The following is a 21592-nucleotide window of genomic DNA, read 5'->3' on the forward strand; positions in this document are numbered from 1 at the left end:
AAGAGAAAAAGCCTTTTGTATCTACCCGTGTAGTTACTGTTTCCAGTGGTCTTCATGATATTTTTGTGAATCACATTTCCGTGTGGTACCATTTTTCTTCTGCCTGAAGGACTTTCTTGAACATTTCTTGTAATGTAGTCCTGCTGGCGAGGAGATCTTTAAGCTTTTGTATATCTGTAAAAATGTTTATTTTGGGGGCACCTGGGTGGCTCAGTGGGTTAAAGCCTCTGCCTTCGGCTCAGGTCATGGTTCCAGGGTCCTGGGATCGAGCCCCGCATCGGGCTCTCTGCTCAGTGGGGAGCCTGCTTCCCCCTCTCTCTCTGCCTGCCTCTCTGCCTACTTGTGGTCCTTCTCTCTGTCAAGTAAAAATTAAAAAAAAAAAAAAAATGTTTATTTTGCCTTACTTTTGCACAGGTATTTTTATCTGGATTTTTTTTCTTTTATAACTTTATTGATATTGTACCATTGTCTTCTAGTTTGCATTTATTGTGACAAGAATCTTTTGTCATCCTTATTATTCCTCTGTATGTAATGTGTCTTTTTTTCTTCTGGATATTTTTAGACTTTTCCCCTAAGCTAGTAAATTTCATTATGATGTGCCTTGGTGACATTTTCTTCATGTTTCTTTTGCTTGGGTTTTGTTGGACTTCTTGAAATTGTGGGTAGTTTTCATCAAATTTGGATAAATTTTTGCTATTTTTTCCAGCTTTTTTTGTCTTCTTTTCTAGAAGTTTATATGTATCTTGTTAATGTTTTCCTTTTTTCTAATTATCATCAGTTCTTTCTCTAGCTTATTGAACATATAGAATTCACTTATAATGACCATTATAAATGCCCTGTCTACTAAATAGATCAGTCTGTCATTTTTAGGTTAATATTAATTGATTTTCCCCTCTTTATTAAAGGTTGAATTCTTTTGCTTCTGTGCATGCTTGATCATTCTTTGGAAGCCATACCATGAATTTTATGTAAATGGGTGGCTATATGTTTTTGTATTCTTATAAATGTTCTTGATTTTTGTTCTGAGACACAGTTCAGTTACTTTTAAAAAGCTTCACACTTTTAGGTCTTGCTTTTAAGCTTTTTAGGTTGGGTGGTGCAGTCGGTTAAGCATCCAACTCTAGGTTTCAGCTCAGGTCATGATCTCAGGGTCCTGGGATCGAGCCTCATGTTGGGCTCCATGCTTAGTGGGTAGTCTGCTTGAGATTCTCTCTTTTTCTCTTTCTGCCCCTCCTGCTCATGCTGTTGTCTCTCTCTCTTAAAATCTTAAAAAATCTTAAAAAAAAAAAAAGTAGGCTTTATTAGGTGGGACCCCTGGCTAATCTATCCCCTTTCACTGAATCTAAAACCTCTCTGAGTAATCTACCTAATGACTGGTGAATCAGAGGACATTTTTTTTCTGGCTGGTGGGAAGAGGGACTATTTTTTACCTACCTTGCTTGAACTCCAGGTATTATTCCCTCTACTCCCTTTGGGTCTCTTCCCTAGACTATAGTAGTTTCCCATGTGTGTGATGATCAGTATTTAGCTTAAGACTCCAAGAAGACTCTGAGTTCTATTTGTGTAGCTTTCTACTCCTCCGTATTCTGTTCTGCCAACATTAGCCACTTTTGCCTCCTAGACTTCCAGTTTCTGTCACCTCAGCTCAGAGAGACCATTGGCTCTACCTGGTTTTCCCTCCCTGCATCAAAGGGAACTAAGTTAATATCATTTCATATGGATATTTGGTTTCTCCAGTTGTATTTGTTAAAGAGACTTCCCATTTCCCACTATATTGTTTTGACACCTCTGTCAAATATCATGTGTCCATAAGTTATGGGTCTATTTCTGGGTTTTCTACCTTTTTTTTTTTTTTAAAGATTTTATTTATTTATTTGTCAGAGAGAGAGAGAGAGAGAGAGTGAGCACTGGCAGACAGAGAGGCAGGCAGAGGGAGAAGCAGGCTCCCTACCGAGCAAGGAGCCCGATGCGGGACTCGATCCCAGGATGCTGGGATCATGACCTGAGCCGAAGGCAGCCGCTTAACCAACTGAGCCACCCAGGCGTCCCTGGGTTTTCTACTTTTTAACTATCCTTTTAAAAGTTGATATCCTGCATTCTGCCAGTGCTCACTCTCTCTGACAAATAAATAAAATCTTTAAAAAAAAAAAAAGTTGATATCCTACTGGGAATCATTTTTCCTTTATGAAACTGAATATCACCTGCTAATTTGCAGATATTTACTTTCAAAGAACTAGTATATGTAGATTTGAATCAACATTTTGTATTTAGTTACCATTAAAACTTTATATGACATAGAGCATCCCGATTGGGGCCCCTCTCACTCTTTTTTTTTTTTAATTTTTTTTTTATTTGACAGACAGAGATCACAAGTAGGCAGAGAGGCAGGCAGAGAGAAAGAGAGAGAGGAGGAAGCAGGCTCCCTGCCGAGCAGAGAGCCTGATGCCCATGGGTCTTGATCTCAGGACCCTGGGACCATGACCTGAGCGGAAGGCAGAGGCTTTAACCCACTGAGCCACCCAGGCACCCCCTCCCTCTCACTCTTGAGAGCTTTTTCTGTATCTTCACTTAATAAACTTCTATCGCTTTCCTCACACACAGAAATTTTTATATGACTTATTTGTGCTGTAATATGTGAGATTGCACCTTGTCTATACTGCTAAGTACTTAGATGTTTTGTGTATTATTCCAAAAGGTTCTAAAGATTCGAATTACAATAGATAATTTCCCGTTTTTTGCTCTGCTAAATTTTATTTTAATAGTTCCCCCGGAATTATTATTGCCAAAAAAGGGCAGTGTCAGTTGCCTACTTATGATATGTAAGCTAAACTAAAACAAATTTTTAAAGAAATATTCTTCTCTACCTTTAAGCCATATGGACATTTATTTTACAACTTTTTTTCTATTTTCTTTAATTAAATTTATAGAAACAAATATTAATTTATATTTCTTCTCTTTGTACACCCCAAATTATTGTTTTAGTTTTCAAAAATTTGCTCAAATCAGAATTTTACAGAAGTATAATTTTTCTATTTTTATATTCCTTGAAACTAATTCATAAATATTTTATTATTTTTTATTGAAGCATAGTTAACATGCATTAATATAGTACTTTTGTTTAGCCTTCACATATTTGTGTTTTATAGTTTTCTTATGCTTCAACAAAACAAAACAAAACAATTTTCTTTTGTTTAATTTTTAGTTTCATACTGTTGTGTTTGGAAAAGTGCTTGATATGATTTCAGTTTTCTTTCCTTTTTTTTTTTTTTGAAGATTATTTATTTATTTATTTGACAGAGAGAGAGAGAGACAGAGACAGAGACAGCAAGAGAGGGAATACAAGTGGAGGGAGAGGAAGAAGCAAGCTTCCTGCTGAGCAGGAAGCCTGATGCAGGGCTCAGTTTCAGGACCAGGCACCCCACGATTTCAGTTTTCTTAAATTGAGATTCGTTTTGTGGCTTTTGTATAATCCATCCTGGAGAATGTTTCATACACACTTGGGAAGAATATATATTCTGCTGGTTTGGGATGGAATGTTTTGTATATATCTATTAAGTCCACCTGGTCTAATGTGTTTTTTAAGGCCAATGTTTCCCTATTGATTTTCTATCTAGATGATCTATTCATTGATGAAAGTAGAATATTAAAGTCCCCTACCGTTACTGTATTACCATCACTTTCTCTCTTTATGTTTGTTAATATTTGCTTTATGTATTTACGTGCTCCTAGGTTGGATTCATTAATGTTTATCCTCTTCTTTGATGTATGTAATCATTATGTAATACCTTCATTGTCACTTGTTACAGTCTTTCTTTTTTTTTTATTTAAGATTTTATTTATTTGTTTGATAGAGAGAGATCACAAGTAGGCAGAGAGGCAGGCATAGAGAGACAGGGAAGCAGGCTCCCTCCTGAGCAGAGAGCCCAATGCAGGACTCGATCCCAGGACTCTGAGATCATGACCTGAGCCTAAGGCAGAGGCTTTAACCCACTGAGCTACCCATGTGACCCCAGTCTTTCTTTTAAATGTTTTTTTTTTCCTACTATAAATATTGCCACCTAGGCTTTCTTTATGTTTTCTATTTGCATGGAATATCTTTTTCCATCCCTTCACTTCACTTGTCTGTGTGTGTCTTTAGGTCTTAAGTGAAATTCTTGTAGGCAGCATGTAAGTGGACCTTGTTTTTTTATCCATTCAACCTGTGTCTTTTGTTTGAAGTGTTTAGGTTATTTACATTAAAAATAGTTACTGATAGATATGTACTTATTGCCATTTACTTTATTGTTTTCTGTAGTTTGTAGTTCTTCTCTGTTACTGTTTTCTTCTTTTGCTCTTTTCCCTTGTGCTTTTGTGACTTTCCATAGTATTATGCTTGTATTCCTTTCTCTTTATTTTTCCTGTATAGGTATTTGGTTTATGAGTAACATGAGGTTCATATTATAACATCCTATATATCTAGAAGTCTATTTTAAGTTGAAGGTTCAAGCACATTCTCAAAGCACTGCGTTTTTATCCCCCTCCCCAACAACATGATTGTAATATTCTTATCTTTTAAACTTCACATTAGATATGAGGGTGGTTGATCCATGACCTTTGTTTTACGTTTACCTTTTTACCAGTAAGATTTGTTCTTTCATAATTTTCTCATTTCTAGTTATAGTCTTTTCTTTTTTGTTTAATGAAATCCTTTCAACATATTTTGGAGAGCCAGTTTGGCATTGATGAACTCCTTTTAGCTTTTGCTTGTCTGGGAAACTGTATCTTCCTTCAGGTCTGAACGATAACTTTGTCAGGGAGAGTATTCTTGTTTATAAGTGTTTTTCCTTTCAGGACTTTGAGTATATCATGCCACTTTCTTCTGGCCTGTAAAGTTTCTGCTGAAAAATTAGTTGTTTTTCTCTTGCTGCTTTAAAGATTCTCTCTTTATTTTTAATTGTCAGTGAGTGCATTGTAATATGTTTTGGTGTAGGTCTTTTTGGGTTTGTTTTGTTTGGAACTCTCCTTACTGGACTTTGATATATTTTACGTTGGCCAGGTTAGGGAAGTTTTTAGCGATTATTTCTTCAGATAGGTGTTCTGTTCCTTTCTCTCTTTTCCTTCTGGGACCCTATAATGCTAATGATAATGCACTTGATGCTGTCCCAAGGGTCCCTTAAACTATTCTCATTTAAAAACAAATTTTTTAAAAGATTTTATTTATTTATTTGACAGAGATCACAGATAGGCAGAGAGGCAGGCAGAGAGGGGGGGGGGGAAGCAGGCTCCCCGCCAAGCAGAGAGCCCGATGTGGGGCTCGATTGCAGGACCCTGAGACCATGATGTGAGCCGAAGTCAGAGGCTTTAACCCACTGAGCCACCCAGACGCCCCAAACTTCTCATTTTTAAAAATTCTTTTTTCTTATTGCTGTTCTGATTGGATAATTGCCACTATACTGCTTTCCAGATTATTGATCCTTTCTTCTGTATCATCTAATCAGCTATTGATTCCCTCTAGTTTATTTTTTATTTCAGTTATTGTATTCTTTAGCTCTGATTGGTTCTTTTTATATTTTCAATCTCTTTGTTGAAGTTCTCACCCTGTTCTCTTCTTCTGAGTTCAGTAAACATCTTTATGACCACTACTTTGAATTCTTTATCTGGTAGATTGCTTGTCTCCATTTCGTTTAGTTCTTTTTCTAAGGTTTTGTTTTGTTCTTTCATTTGGAACATATTTCTCTATCTCCTTATTTTGCCTCTCTGTGTTTCTGTGTATTAGGTAGATTAGTTATACCTCCAGATTTTGAAGGAATGGCTTTATGCAGAAGGGGCCTAGTAGCACAAACCCCCATGGTCACCTGAGCCAGGTTCCCATGAGTGTTCCCTGTGGTGAGTGGGGGCTGCTTGCACCCTCCTATTGTAGCTTGGTCAAGATTATTGCAGACTCACTGGTTTATGCAGCTGTCTATGAGGTCTGACGTTCACTGCTGCATGTATACTAGCAAGTGGGGCTGGCCCTCAGTGTGACCTGTTGTGAGATCTGGCTGCAACTTTCTAAGTGTTCTAATATTAAGGACCGACCCCCCAGACTGAGCTCACTTAGGAGTTGAGCCTGAGGTGCTGCCTGATGGTGCCCTTCAGGAGTGATGGGACAAGGAATTGCTTGGGAGGGGCTCCTGACCAACTTAAAGGCATGTTAGGGAAGAGACTCTGGGCCTGGGTGGATAGGTTGTGTGGGGCAAATCCATAGGGGAATGCCAGGATAGAGCTAGTGGTGCTAGCACAGTAAGTGGAGTGTGTCAGAAATGGCACCTACCACAGGAACCTTAGTGACTCAGTAGACTGAGTGTCCAACTCTTGTTTTTGGCTCAGGTTATGATCTTGGTAGTAGAGTCAAGCCCTGCATTGGGCTGTGCACTCAGGGCTGAGTCGGCTGAGTCTGCTTGGGATACTTTTTATCCCTCTGTACCTCCCCTGCTTGCACTCTCTAAATGAATGAATGAATTAAATAATAATTATCTTAAAGAAAGAAGGAAAGAAAAGGAAGGAAGGAAGATATAAATAAATAAATAAATAAATAAATAAATGGCACGCACCAATGCTGGGTCAGCTAGGTAGAAGGAAGATATGAAAAACTGTACACATTAGCACTTACATCCATGGTGAACTTTTCCAACAGATCCCTGCCCCTCTGGCAGTTAGTCAGTGGATTTCCTTCACTTGTAGCCCAGATAGTTTTCAAACTGCTAACTGTGTTGGAGTCAGTGACATTGTGCATATGCTCTTTAAGAGTAGAGTTGCTGTTTCCTTCTGCTCTCTGGCTCTCCCAAACATAAGCAAGCATCCCTGGTCTTCAAAGCAAATGTTATAGGTTCTTGTCTTTCTGATGCAGGTCGCCTGGGCTGTGGAACCTCATGTGGGGCTTAGACCCCTCAGTCCTCAGGAAGGGCCTCTGTAGTTGTGATATCACTCATGGGTCACTGTGCCAGGGATGTGGGCCCTGACTAAATTGTGTCTCCACTCTCTAATAATCTCAATGTGGCTTTTTCTTCATATTTTTCGTTCTACATGATCTGTTCTGCTAGTCTTTATTTCATTCTCAGAGGTAATTGTTCTATATATAGTTGTATATTCTGGTGTATCCACAACAGGAGTTGGGTTTTTGGGGTGCCTGGGCGACTCAGTCACCTAGGCATCTGCCTTCAGAGGTCATGTTCCTGGCATCAAGCCCAGCATTGGGCTCCCTGCTCAGAGGGGAGCCTGCTTGTCTCTCTTTTCCTCCCTGCGTGTGCTACCTCTGTCTCTCTAAAATAAATAAATAAAATCTTTTTTTTAAGAGCAGTTGGGTTCTTGATCTTCCTACTCTGCCATATTGATTCTGCCCCCCCCACAATATTTTTTAAAGATTTTATTCATTTATTTGTGGGGGGTACAGAGGGAGAAGGAGAGAAACCCAAACAGACTCGTCTCTGAGCCCAGAGCCAACAAAGGGCTTGATCTCACGACCCTGAGCTGAAATCCAGAGTCAGATGCTTAACCAACTGAGCCCCCCATAAGTATTTTAAAAGGCATTTGTCCATATTTTTACTACTAATATTAGTAATATCATTCATCATTCATTCTATCATTTTCTGAAAGTCTTTTATTTTTTAAAAATTTTTTTAAAGATTATTTGAGTGAGAGAGAGCAAGCAGGGGGAGGGCCAGAGGGAGAGACGTAAACTCCCCACTGAGCGCAGAGCCTGACCTGGGCTCTGTCTCATGACCTCAAGATCATGACCTGAGCCAAAATCAGGAGTCAGATGCTTACTTCTTTCTAGAAACATCTCCTAAGGCAAGGGAAGCAATGACAAAAGTGAACCACTGGGATTTCTACCAAGATAAAAAGCTTTTGCCCAGCAAAGGAAACACTCAACAAAACCAAAAAGCAACCGACAGAATGGGAGAAGATAGTTGCAAATGACATATCAAATAAAGGGCTAGTATCCAAAATCATAAAGAACTTACTAAACTCAACACCCAAAGAACAAATAATCCAATCAAGAAATGGGCATAAGTGTATGTGAACAGATATTTCTGCAAAGAAGACACCCAAATGGCCAACAGACACATGAAAAAGTGCCCAACATCACTCGGCATCAGGGAAATACAAATCAAAACCACAGTGAGATACCACCTCACACCAGTCAGAGTGGCTAAAATTAACCAGTCAGGAACCAACAGGTGTTGGCGAGGTTGCAGAGAAAGGGGAACCCTCTTATACTGTTGGTGGGAATGCAAGCTTGTGCAGCCACTCTGGAAAACAGTATGGAGGTTCCTCAAAAAGTTGAAAATAGACCTACCCTATGACCCAGCAATTGCTTATGGGTTATTTACCCTACAGATACAAATGTAGTGATCTGAAGGGGCACGTGCACCCCAATGTTTATAGCAACAATGTCCACAATAACCAAACTATGGAAAGAGCCTAGATGTCCATCAACAGATGAATGGATAAAGAAGATGTGGTGTATATATATATATAGACAATGGAATATTATGCAGCCTAATTGGGCTATGACGCAAAGTGAAATAAGTCAATCAGAGAAAGACAATTATCATAAGATCTCACTGATATGAGGAATTTGAGAAACAAGACTGAGGATCATAAGGGAAGGGAGGGAAAAATGAAACAAAACAAAACCAGAGAGGGAGACAAACTATAAGAGACTCTAAAAAATTTTATTTTTTCAGTGTTCCAAGAATCATTGTTTATGCACCACACCCAGGGCTCCATGTAATATAAGAGACTCTTAATCATGGGAAACAAACTGAGGGTTGCTGGAGGGAAGGGGGGTGGGCAGATTGGGATGGCTGGGTGGTTGACATTGGCGAGGGTATGTGCTGTGGTGAGTGCTGTGAATTGTTTAAGACTGATGAGTGATTCACAGATCAATACCCCTGAAACAAATAATACATTATATGTTAATAGGAAAAAAAAAATTCTTATATACAACCAAAAAAAAAAAAAAAAGAGAGAGAGAGATGCTTAACCAACTGAGCCACCACATGCCCCTGAAAGTATTTTAAAACATTATCAGCATAGGGGCACCTGGTTGGCTCAGTTGGTTAAGCAACTGCCTTTGGCTCAGGTCATGATCCCAGTGTCCCAGGATCGAGTCCCGTGTCGGGCTCCCAACTCCACGGGGAGTCTGCTTCTTCCTCTGACCTTCTCCCCTCTCATGCTCTCTCTGTCTGTCTCTCTCAAATAAAAAAAATCAGCAGCATATGTTTAAATCTGCTTTATAATACAGTAATAGTATTATGTTCTATCAGTGAAATTTGTTTTTGTGTCTTTTTTTATAGAACATACAGTGGGAGAAGTTATTAAATTAGATCCTGGTGGATCTCCAAGAAAAGTGTGGGGGAGAAGCCCTACAGATTCAGTTCTAAAGATACTTGGAGAAGCTGAACTACAACTTCAGACAGAACTATTGGAAAACACAACCATTAGAAGTGGTAAGCAGAAACAAGTTGTTTTTCTATAATAGAAGTAATGCTATTAAAATTTAAATTATAGGGGCACCTGAGTAGCTCAGTCAGTTAAGCATCTGCCTTTGGCTCAGGTCATGATCCCAGGGTCCTGGGATGGAGCCCCACATCAGGCTCCCTGCTATGCGGAGAGCCTGCTTCTCCCTCTGCTATTCCCCCTGCTTGTGCTTTCTCTCCCTCTGTCAAATAAGTAAATAAAATCTTTTTTAAAAATTTCAAATTGTATTTTTAAGATATGTTTACTTTAAGTGATGATATTTTTGTCATAATAATTTTCTAGTTAGGTGGAAAATAGTTGTATTTCTGAGGAGTTGTCTCAAAATTGTAGTCTTGAATTTTGACCTGACATAACCTGGATGGGATCTTAAAAGGAAATGGAAATGTGTTTAAGGTGAGCCAGAAAAGCAGAACAGTCAAAACATCATTTTACATGAAGAAAGATACAGGAGCAATGCATGTGGATTCTGGAATTAGGTTGAATAAAGATATCTGTAGTAGCTATGACTGACAGCCGAGGACTGGGGAGGTTTTCGTGAAGCAGGAGGAAAACATTTATATTCCATAAGTATTATGGGTCTTGGTATTACAGCTATGCATATGAAGATTGTCCATGTATAAAACAGGTGTTTTCAGACTTTAAACCTTATTCAAATGAGAGGCTGAATGTGGTTTTTCTTTTTTCAGAATTTGTGTCTAGACATGAAAGTGTGTCGTTCCTGTGTTCTCTCTCAATCTATCTCTTTTTTCCCCTTTAACTGTCTCTGTCAACTTTGTACATACTTTTATCCTTGCCTTTTTCATGCAATATTACCACTTATTTGTTTTCATTTGTACCTGTCCTCTGAGAGCAAGGATGATCTTTTTACTCTTTATAGCTTTACTGCTTAACACATAGTAGTAGGAACAGCTAGGTAGTGTTCCATAAATAGTTGGTAAATTGAAGTTAAAAAAAAGACAAGTCATAAATTACTTCTCAGTTCCAGTTCTTTGAAGATGGATTATTTAAATATGGAGAATATTGAATATAGAGAATTCTTTGAATTAGAGTGATGCTCACATTGAAACTGACAAAAAAAAATAACATAGGAGGTAAGGTTATTCACAGTGTATTTAAAAAAATTAGCCAGATACCAATATGCCAGTGAGATAAACCTGTACACGTGTTATTAAAGTGTAAAAAGTAAGACTTATTTTTTTACTTTTTTTTTTTTTACTATTTTGATCATTCTACCACTTTCTTTAAAAAAAAGCAATTTGAAAAGAGATTGTATGTATAATTACTTGTTTGAAGAAAGGGTAAGTACACAAAATATGTGTATTTGTAATTGCTCACAGTCTTGTGTTTGGAAATTGTGCAGTTGTATGCTAGACACTGATCAAAAACAAAAATACTAGTAACAATATTCTTCTATCTTAGTCTGATCCTATTGTCAAAATGCCTGAGGCTTTATTCAGGAAAAAGAATGCCTCTGGGCTAAAACATTTTCAAAAATAATGATAAAAAATTGAGATTATTTTGTAATCTGAAAGTTCTTTATATGTTTATTCTCATTAGAACTATTACTTTAAAAACATTAGATTCTGATTTCTTTTATGTAAAATCATTATTGCTTAATGTATATAATTTGGTATATAATAATACCTAGGCAGTGTGAAGGAGGTCTTCTCCATTTTTAAATAATCCATCTTCAGAGAATTGGAACTGAGAAATAATTTATGATTTGTCTTACTTTTTTTTAACTTCAATTTACCAACTATTTATGGAACACTAATTAGCTATTCCTGCTGCCATGTGTTAAGCAGTAAAGCTACAAAGAGTAAAATGATCATCCTTGCTCTCAGAGGACAGACACAAATGAAAACAAATAAATGATAATATTGCATGAAAAAGTCAAGGATAAAAGTGTGCACCAAGTTAAGAGGTAGTGTAGAGATGTTTAACTTTATCTTGGATACTTAAAGACTTCTTAGAGTTGTCATCTGCCCTCTTTAATTTTTTCCCTAACTATATTTACTTAGAATATGCTCTGTGCTGGGATTTTAACACAAGTCACAGTTTCTTATCACCAGGAAATCACACGTGACAAAGTCTATGTTGGAAGTGTTGTATGTATAATGGTATGGAGCCACAGATTAGGAGGCTTTATGTTGTCCGTACTGTATAATTTTGTTAAGGATGATAAGGCCCTTTGGGTCAGAGAAAGCCACAGATTTGAGATTTGAGCTAGGCCAAAAATAAAAAAAGAGCTCAATGGGTAAATAAGGGAGAGAATGAAGTTCCAGGGAATACACAATCCCAGTATATGCAAAGACAAAAAGGGTTTATTTAATATGTATGTGGGAGCAACTTCATGCTGTGGAAGGAGAATGGGCTCTGGTCCAATTCTGGTTCAGTCACTTGCCCAGTGACATTTGCCCATGGGCAAGTTCCACTGACTTTGACATTCAGTTTCTCCATGTGTAGAATGGAAACACTGTTATTAAGGGTTGTTTTGTGGATTTAATGAGGAACATAAAGGACCTGCAATGTTCTCTAGTCTTCCAATCTTTATGCCAGTTTCTCATCAATTTGATTATCTTAAGTTCTTTTTGTAATAGAAGGGCTCCTGTGAACAATACGACCAGAGATTTTGCGTGTTTATAGCAGTTTGTCTTGAGACTTTCTTCCTTTTTTTTTTTTTAAGATTTGTGTATTTATTATTTGAAAGATAGTGTGCGATGGGGAGGGAAAGAATCTCAAGCAGCCTTTCCACTGAGCACTAACCACCCCCAATGCAGGGCTCAGTCTCATGACCCTGAGATCATGACCAGAGCCCAAATAAAGAGTTGGATGCCTGACTGAGACACCCATGTGCCCCTTAAGACTTTATTTTTGAAGGTCATTTGGAATATAAATCCTTGGCCTACATTTCCATCCCTTGAATGTCTTATTATATAAAACTCCATTTTATTCTGTCAGAAATCTGATGACAATCTTATTTTCTTTATGCTTGGATACTCAAAGAATATCTTTTTCCTTAAAATTTTTTAAAAATATTTTTTTCTAGTAGTTTTTAAAAATACATTTTTCTAGTAGGTGCTGTGTTTTTTCCCCCTAATAGTTACTTTTGTTTTAGAGTAATTTGGGATTCGTAGCAATATTGAATAGACAGTACAGTTTCAGTACATCCCTTCCTCTGATGTATGCTCAGCCTCCCAGCCATCAGTATCCCTTCTCCAAAGTGGTTATAATTGGTGAACCAACATTGACACATTATGATCATCCCAAATCCATGGTAGACATTAAAGTATACTCTTGGTTTTGTATTTTTCATGGATTTTGACAAATATGTAGTGATATATATCCACTATTATAATATCATACAAAACAGTTTACTGCCCTAAAAAATCCCTGTGTTCTACCTATTTATTCCTCCCTCCTCTAGAACTCCTAGCAACCGCCAATCTTAATACTATCTCATTAGTTTTGCCTTTTCTAGAATGTCATGGTTGGAATCATACAATATGTAGTCTTTTCAGACTGGCTTCTTTGGTTAGTAATATGCATTTTACCTTTCCTCCATGTCTTTTCATCATATGATACCTCATTTCTTTTTAGTGCCAAATAATATTACATTGTAGAGATATACCACAGTTTGTTTTTGTTTTTGTTTTTGTTTTTAAAGATTTTGCTTATTTATTTGACAGAGATCACAACAAGTAGGCAGAGAGGCAGGCAGAGAGAGAAAGGAGGAAGCAGGCTCCCCGCCAAGCAGAGAGCCTGATGTAGGGCATGATCCCAAGACCCTGGGATCATAACCTGAGCCGAAGGCAGAGACTTTAACCCACTGAGCCACCCAGGTGCCCCTTTAGTCCATTTTTAAATTGGATTGTTCAGGTTTTTTAAATTGTGGAGTTGTAAGAGTTCTTTGTGTGTTTTGGTTAGCAGTGCTTTAAGTCTTTGCCTTTTGAAGATATTTTCTTCTAGTCTGTGGCTTGTCTTCTCATTTTCTTGATAATGTCTTTCATTGAGCAGAAATTTTAAATTTTAGTGAAGTCCAGCTTATTAATTCTATCTTTGGTGGATCATGTCTCTGATAGTATATCTAAAAAGTCATTGCCAAACTCAAGGTCATCTGGGTTTTCTTCTCTAATGTTATAATTTTGTGTTTTACATCTACGTCTGTTTGATTTTGAATTCATTTTTGAGAATGGTGTAAGGTCTGTGTCTAGATAATGTGTTTGGGGAAAAGGGGCTGGGATGTCCAGATGTTCCAGTACCATTGCATTGCCTTTGCTTTTTTGTTAAAGATCAGTTGACCATATTTATATATGTCTGTTTCTGAACTATGTTCTGTTTCATTGATCTATTTGTTCTTTAACCATTACCATGCTGTCTTGATTTCTGTAGCTTTATACCAAGTCTTGGAGTTGGGTAGTGTCATTCCTTTAACTGTGTTCTCCTTCAATATTGTGTTGGCTTCTCTGGGTCTTTTGTCTCTTCATATAAACTTTTAGAATCAGTTTGTCGATATCTACAAAATAACTTGGTGGGATTTTGACTGAGATTGCACTGAATCCGTAGCAAAGTGGAAAGGACTGACATCTTGACAGTAATGCGTCTTCCTATCCACGAACATGGAATATCTCTTTACTTAATTCTTCCTTAATTTTTTTTTTAGAGTTTACGTTTTTCTCATCATAGTGTGTCTTTTTAATATGTGGTCTCCAGTCTTCCCCCACAATCTTAGGAAAGTGTTATTGAATTGTAGTTTTCCTAGTTTTCTGTTCTTTAAGTCTTTTTCAGGAACTTCTACTATTTGTATTTTTGATATTTTTCTTCTTTCTCTAATATCTCTCACTTTCTCTTAAATCCTCTTTCTCACTTTACTTAAAAGAGTTTATTTGTCAGAGAGAGAGAGACAGGCAGGCAGAAGGAGGAGCAGGCTCCCTGCTGACCAAGGAGCCCGATGCAGGACTCAGTCCCAGGACCCCTGGGATCATGACCTGAGCCAAAGGCAGACACTTAACTGACTAAACTACCCAGATGTCCCTCTCACTTTTTAATTAAATTTTTTTCTCCTGTTCACCTTTTATAGCTGTTAAGACATTTTATGTTTTGTGTAGATGATCTTGTGATCTTGTGTTTATTATAGGATATTTATTTATAAGATTTTTTTCTGGTTTTTAACTCTATCAACTCCCTCATTTCTGATTATTTTCTCATTGTAATTTATATTCTCTAATGTCTTGTATCATATTCTTAATTTTACTAACAAATATTTAAATAGGTTATAGTTTTAGATTTTTTGAGGGTTTCAGTTATATGTGGCAGTGCTTCTCAACTGAGGGTGATTCTACTCACAGAGGAAAATTGGCATTTTTGGGAAACATTTTTGGTTATCAACTGGGAGGGGTACTATAGGTATCTAGTAGGTAGAGGCCAAGGAAGCTGGTAAATCTTGTACAATGTGTACTATAACAAGTGTTCTCCAAAACAAATAATTATCTAATTTAGTAGTGCCAAAGTTAGGGAACACCAGTCTTTGGGGACATTACTTATTACTCTGTTTTGTTCTTACAACTTGGACAGAAGTCGACAATAATCAAGGTTTTGCTGACATTATAAAACAAGCTGGGGAATATTCCCTTTTTTCCTATTTTCTGGAAAACTTTGTAAAAAATTAGTATTTTTTCCTTGAGTATTTGGAAGAATTCAACTATGAAGCCACAGGGACTTGGAGTTATCTCTGTAAGAAGATTTCAGTTATGGATTCACTTTATGTTATAATTTCTTGTGGATATTTAGATTATTTACAAGTATGTGGCAATTAATTTGTTAACATTTTTTAGTCTTTCTAGTTGTCTTTTTGTTATTGCTTTCTAGATTCATTGTATTGTGGTCACAGAACGTCATACTGTGTATGATTTTCACCTTGAAATTTGGAAACTTGCTTTATTGCCCAACTTACAGTCTATTTTGGTAAATGTTTCATATGTACTTGGAAAGTTATTGGGTAGTGTATGCATGTTCTGTGGCAAGTTGTTTAATCATTATATTCAAATCTGTATTTTTACTATTTTCATCTGGTTGTTTTATCAATTATTGAGAGAAGAGTGTTAAAATCTCCTAAGTGGATTTGTGTCATTTTCTCCTTTTTTTTTTTTTTTTTAAATTTATTTGACAGACAGAGATCACAAGTAGGCAGAGAGGTAGGCAGAGAAAGAGAGAGAGGAGGAAACAGGCTCCCTGCAGAGCAGAGAGCCTGATGTGGGGCTCGATCCCAGGACCCTGGGATCAGGACCCGAGCTAAAGGCAGAGGCTTTAACCTACTGAGCCATCCAGGTGCCCCTCATTTTCTCCTTTTAATTCTATAGTTTTTTGCTACTTGACGTAAGTTATTTAGTGTATGACAATTTAAATTGTGTAGTGATTGTTTAGATTGTTGCATTATATTGTTTAAGTGGTTGCATTATCCTTTTTTATACATCTTCCTGTTGTATTAACCATTTTTATTATTATGACATAATAAATTTATCTCTAGTAACATTACTTCTTTGAAGTCTACTTTATCTTATGTTATGTAGGTATAGCATTTTTTTGTTAATGTTTGCTTGTTTTACTTTTTCTGTATCTTTAATTTCTCTGATTTCTTAGATTTATATGTTTCTCTTATCTCAGATCCAACCTGACCATCTTTGTCTTTTCATCTGAGTGTTTAATTTGTTCATGCATTAATATAATTACTGATATGGTTTGCTCTTTACTATGTGCACAGTCTTGCTATGTGTTTTTATGTGTTCCATCTGTACTTTGTTTCTTTATTCTTGTACCTTTTTTTCCCTGTCTTTGAACTGATCAAGCATTTCATTTTTCTCTTATATTTGTTGTAATTATACATTTTTCATTTACTCTTTTGTTTTGATCATAGAGATTACAAATTGTATCCTTAATTCTACCATAATGCTCATTCAGATCTACCTTAATTTAGTACTTATATTGCTTCTCAAACTGCGTATGAGCCTTTTAACAATATTACACTATCCCTTCTAATCCTTTTGCTTAGTACACACTTTACTAACATATATCTTGTATAGCTCCTAAGGCATTATTATGCTAAGCAATCAGTATTCATTTACATTTACCCACAGTTTATTCTTTACAATGTTCTTTATTCCTTCCTGAGATTACATACTTCCATTTGATATTTTTTTCCTTTAAATTGCCTTTAGTATTTCCTGCAGTGCAGATCTGCCCTCTATAAATCCTCTCGGCTTTTGTTTGTCTGAAAAGATCTTTATTTCATTTCCAGCTTTAAGTAATATTTTCAGTGTACTAAATGCTAAGTAGTTAGGGTTTCTTAAGGAGGGGGTTGTTTTTGCTTTATTTCATTTTGTTCTTTGTACTTTAAAGGTATCGTTACATTTTCTTCCAGCATCCATAATTATATGTCATTTATGTGTCTTATTTTTGTTCCTTTGAAAGCAATATGTTTTTTTCTGAGCTTTTTTAGTAGTATTTCTTTGTTTTTCAACAGTTTTACCATGATATGAGTAGATGTAGTTTCCTTTGTCTTTAACATGCTGTAGGTTTTTTCAGCTTCTTAAACCTAAAGGTTGATACATTTTCTTTCAATTTGAGGAAGATTGCATTCACTAGATCTTTCTATATTCTGCCCAGTTATTTTTTTTTTCTTTTTGGTCTCTATTTACACATATATTAGACCTTTTGAATTTATCATGTTTGTTTTGGTCTTTAATGCTTTTTAAATATTTTCTTCATTTTTGCTTCAGTATGAATACAGGCATACCTCTGAGATATGGTGGGTTCTGTTTCAGACCACTGCAGTAAAGCAAACATCACAATAAAGCAAACAAATGAATTTTTTGGTTTCCCAGTGCGTAGAGAAGTTTTATTTACTACACTATAGTCTGTTAGGTGTATAATAGCATTTTAAGAAGGCAATGTACACATTTTAATTTAAAAGTACTTATTACTAAAAAAATACTAACCATCATCTGAGCTTTCAGCAAGTCATCATCACCAATCGCAAATGGCCATATCAAATTTGTTATTAAATAACAAATTTAATAATGAAAAGGTGAAATACCGCTATTACCAAAATGCAACAGAGATACAAAGTGAGCAGATGCTATTAGAAAAGTGTCACCAATAGACTTGCTTAATGCAGGGTTGCCATCAACCTTCCATTTGTAAAAAAAACACAATTATCTATAAAATGCAGTAAAACAAGGTATGCCTGCATTTGTATCGATCTGTCATTTCACTAACTCTGTCTTCTGTGGTCTCTAACCTTCTGAGGTCTCCAAATGAGTCCTATGAGTTCATAATACCAGATATTGTGTTTTTCTATGCTAGAATGTCCATTTAATATTCTTTTATAGATTTCACTTCTCTCTTGAAAATGCCCGTAGATTTATCCCTTTGGCCCATCTCTCCCTCTTTTTTCTTGAACGTACTGTTCAAAATTATTTTAAAGTACCTATGTCATAAATTTAATAGCTGAGGTATCTATGTTTCTATTATTATCTGTTTCTGTTGTTTCTGTTTTTCTTGTTTTTCAGTTATTTTCTATTTTTTTTTAAAAACCATGATTTATGACAGAAGTCAATAAATTGTGAGATTAAAGGTATTCTAGGATTTATGAGTCCATATGATCCATATTCCTCTTCTTTTAAAATTTTTCTATAGGGACACCTGGGTGGTTCAGTCAGTTAAGTGTCTGACTCTTGGTTTTAGCTCAGGTCATGATCTTGTGGTCAGGTGATCAAGCCCTGCTTTGCTCTCTGTGCTCAATGCAGAGTTTGCTTCAGATTCTTATCCTCCCCTCTGCTCCTTGTGCTCACGGGAGCGTGCTCTCTCTCTAAGATAAATAAATAAAATCTTAAAAAAAATTTTTATCTACAGCACTTAAAAAATTTAAAAACTATTTTTAGCTCATAGACTATACAAAATCAGGACACAGGTTATAATTGTTGTACTTGTGTTTTACAATATTTGATTGTATGCCAGACATTGTGGTTGAAAAGTTTAATAGCCTCTGGATAGTGTTATCTTAAAACTAAATAATACCAGCAGATTACCTTGAAACTATTGAGGTTTGTATTAGACTTCTGTTATGCTCTGTTTGCTTGTTTTTGTAGTTTTTAACTTATTTCAACATGTAGCCCCTACTCTGATGCCTTGATCTTTCTGAGATCTCAACAAAAAGTTTATGTTTACCAAACACATCTGTGGGGCTTCATCTCTAATCTCTCTCCCAAATACCACCCAACTAGTCAAATCTTTCCTCAGCATTTTATTCTCCTAACTGCTATTACACCTGCTGATTTTCTTGGAGTACTGCTTTATGCATGCATAGTTTAGGAGTTAGCGAAAAACAGAGGGGATTTTTTTTTAATTTTTTATAAACATTTAATATATTATTAGCCCCAGGGGTACAGGTCTGTGAATCGCCAGGTTTACACACTTAACAGCACTCACCATAGCACATACCCTCCCCAATGTCCATAACCCCACCACCCTCTCCCTCCCTCCCCCCTCCCCCTTCCCCCTCCCCCCGACCAACCCTCAGTTTGTTTTGTGAGATTAAGAGTCAGAGGGGATTTTTTGTTGTTTTATCCTTGTTAGAGGACTTTTGCATAGATTTAAGAGTTACTTATTGGTGACTTATTCTTTTCCATGATTTTGTCATTCAAGTCTGAGTCACTTCTAACATGGTAAGACTGTTGCTTTCTACTTATAATCTATTTGCCTGTGCTGATATTTAGAAAATGCCCTAGAGAAAAGCTGGGATGAAGTCGAGCTCATCTCATGTGTTTACCTTCTCTCAGTTGAAGTCCATTAGTCCTTGCCTGCATCAGTTATTCTCCAGTGACTCCATACAGGTTTTCAAATATATTTTTTGTCTGTCATTTCTACTTATTTTTAGTGGGAGATTAATCCAGTATGAGTTTTATTATCATGGCCAGGAACAAACGGCCATCTGCTACTTTTCTTCAGCTGTTTTGTTTTTTTTTTTCTTGACTATAATACTATATTTTCAGTGTTGTAAAACATGTTGAAAATACAAAAAAACATACATTAGGAAATTGAAATTACCCATAACACTACTAATTCACTTATGATGTTTTTTTAGGTCATGCAGATTTAAAAAAAAATTTCCATGCAGGTATATTTTTCTTTATATCTTTCCAATTTTCTTTAGTGGGTAAAAGTTTTCCCAAATTTTTAAATCAGGTTGATAGACAACATATGCATGTATGTGAGTGTGAATGGGCATGCACACATGCGTAAGACATTTAATCTAATTGGAAATCTAACAATTTTCTGGATTATTTTTTGATAATTATTTCAAACAAATTTTAAGCTCATTTTATATAACTGGGTATTTTGATTAGAATTGTATTAAATTTATATATTGATTTTTAGAATATTTTTTGTGCTACTAAATTCAGGGTTTTGTTTATCTTTATCTTTGCACCAATCTTATATTGTGTTTATCAGTAACATTTTGTTTTATTCATTTAAGTTCTTAAAGGCTCTTTTTATAAAATGTTGCCTTTTTAAACCATCCATTTATTTATTTATTTATTTATTTTAATTTGAATTCAATAAATTAACATATTGTCTATCATTAGTTTGAGCTCAGTGATTCATCAGTCTTATCTAATACCCAGTGCTCTTTACATCAGATGCCCTCCTTAATGTCTACCACCCAGTTACCCTGTTCCCCTACCTTCTCCCCTCCAGCACCCCTCAGTTTGTTTTCTGTGATTAATGTCTCTTAGGGTTTGTATCCTTCCCTGATTTCGTCTTGTTCTATTTTTCCTTCCTTCCCCTATGATCCTCTGTATTGTTTCTTAAATTCCACCTGTGAGTGAGATCTCGTAATAATTGTCTTTCTCTGATTGACTTATTTCACTTAGCATAATACTCTCCAGTTCCATCCATATTGTTGCAAGTGGCAAGATTTCATTTTTTGATGGCTGAGTAATATTCCATTGTGTATATATACCACATCTTCTTTAAACATTCATCTGTCAACAGACATATGAACTCTTTCCATAGTTAGACTATTGTGGATATTGCTGCTATAAAAATTGGTGTGCAGGTGCCCTTTTGGATCACTACATTTGTATCTTTGTGGTAAATACCTAGTAGTGTGATTGCTGGTTGTAGGGTAACTCTATTTTCAACTTTCTGAGGAATTTCAATACTGTTTTCCAGAGTGGCTGCACAATCTTGCATTCCCACCAACAGTGTAGGAGGGTTCCTCTTTTTCTGCATCATTGCCAACATCTCATTTCCTAACTTACTAATTCTAGCCATTCTGATTGGTGTGAGGTGGTATCTCATTGTGGTTTTGATTTATATTTTCCTAATGCTGAGTGATGTTGAGCATTTTTCATGTATCTGTTGACCATTTGCATGTTGCCTTTAGAGAAATGTCTGTTCATCTCTTCTGTCCATTTCTTGATTGGATTATTTGTTCTTTGGGTGTTGAGTTTGATAACTTCTTTGTAGATTTTTATATACTGGCCCTTTATCTGATAAGAAATTTGCAAATATCTTCTCCTATTCTTTCGGTTGTCTCTTGGTTTTGTTGGCTGTTTCCTTGGCTGTGCAAAAGCTTCTTATCTTGAAGTCCCAATAGTTCATGTTTTCCCTTGCTTCCCTTGCCTTTGGCAATGTTTCTAGGAAGAAGTTGCTCTGACTGAGGTTGAAGAGGTTGCTGCCTGGTTCTCCTCAAGGATTTTGATGGATTCCTGTTTCACATTGAGGTCTTTCATCCATTTTGAGTCCATTTTTGTATATGGTGTAAGAAAGTGATCCAGTTTCATTCTTCTGTATGTGGGTGTCCAATTTTCCCAGCAGCATTGTTGAAGAGACTATCCTTTTTTCATTAGATATGCTTTCCTGCATTGTCAAAGATTAGTTGACCATAGAGTTGAGGGTCCATTTCTGGGCTCTCTGTTCTGTTCCATTGATCTATGTATCTTTTTTTGTGCCAGTCCCATATTGTCTTTGTAGTAGAGCTTGAAGTATGGCATTGTGATGCCCCCAGCTTTAGTTTTCTTTTTCA

At 36.2% G+C, this 21592-nt stretch overlaps 1 protein-coding gene across 1 annotated transcript in view; it reads left to right on the top strand.

Moving 5' to 3' along the window:
* NEK1 (NIMA related kinase 1) overlaps positions 1 to 21592 on the top strand; it is a 206528-nt gene that overhangs the window by 135355 nt on the left and 49581 nt on the right. The window contains exon 26 of the mRNA XM_080796317.1: positions 9321 to 9473. Within this exon, the coding sequence (XP_080652443.1) occupies positions 9321 to 9473 (153 nt within the window). The remainder of the gene's footprint in view (positions 1 to 9320; positions 9474 to 21592) is intronic.

Source organism: Martes martes (assembly GCF_963455335.1).
Source record: "Martes martes genome assembly, chromosome: 2".
In the NCBI taxonomy this organism is placed as follows: Eukaryota; Metazoa; Chordata; class Mammalia; order Carnivora; family Mustelidae; genus Martes; species Martes martes.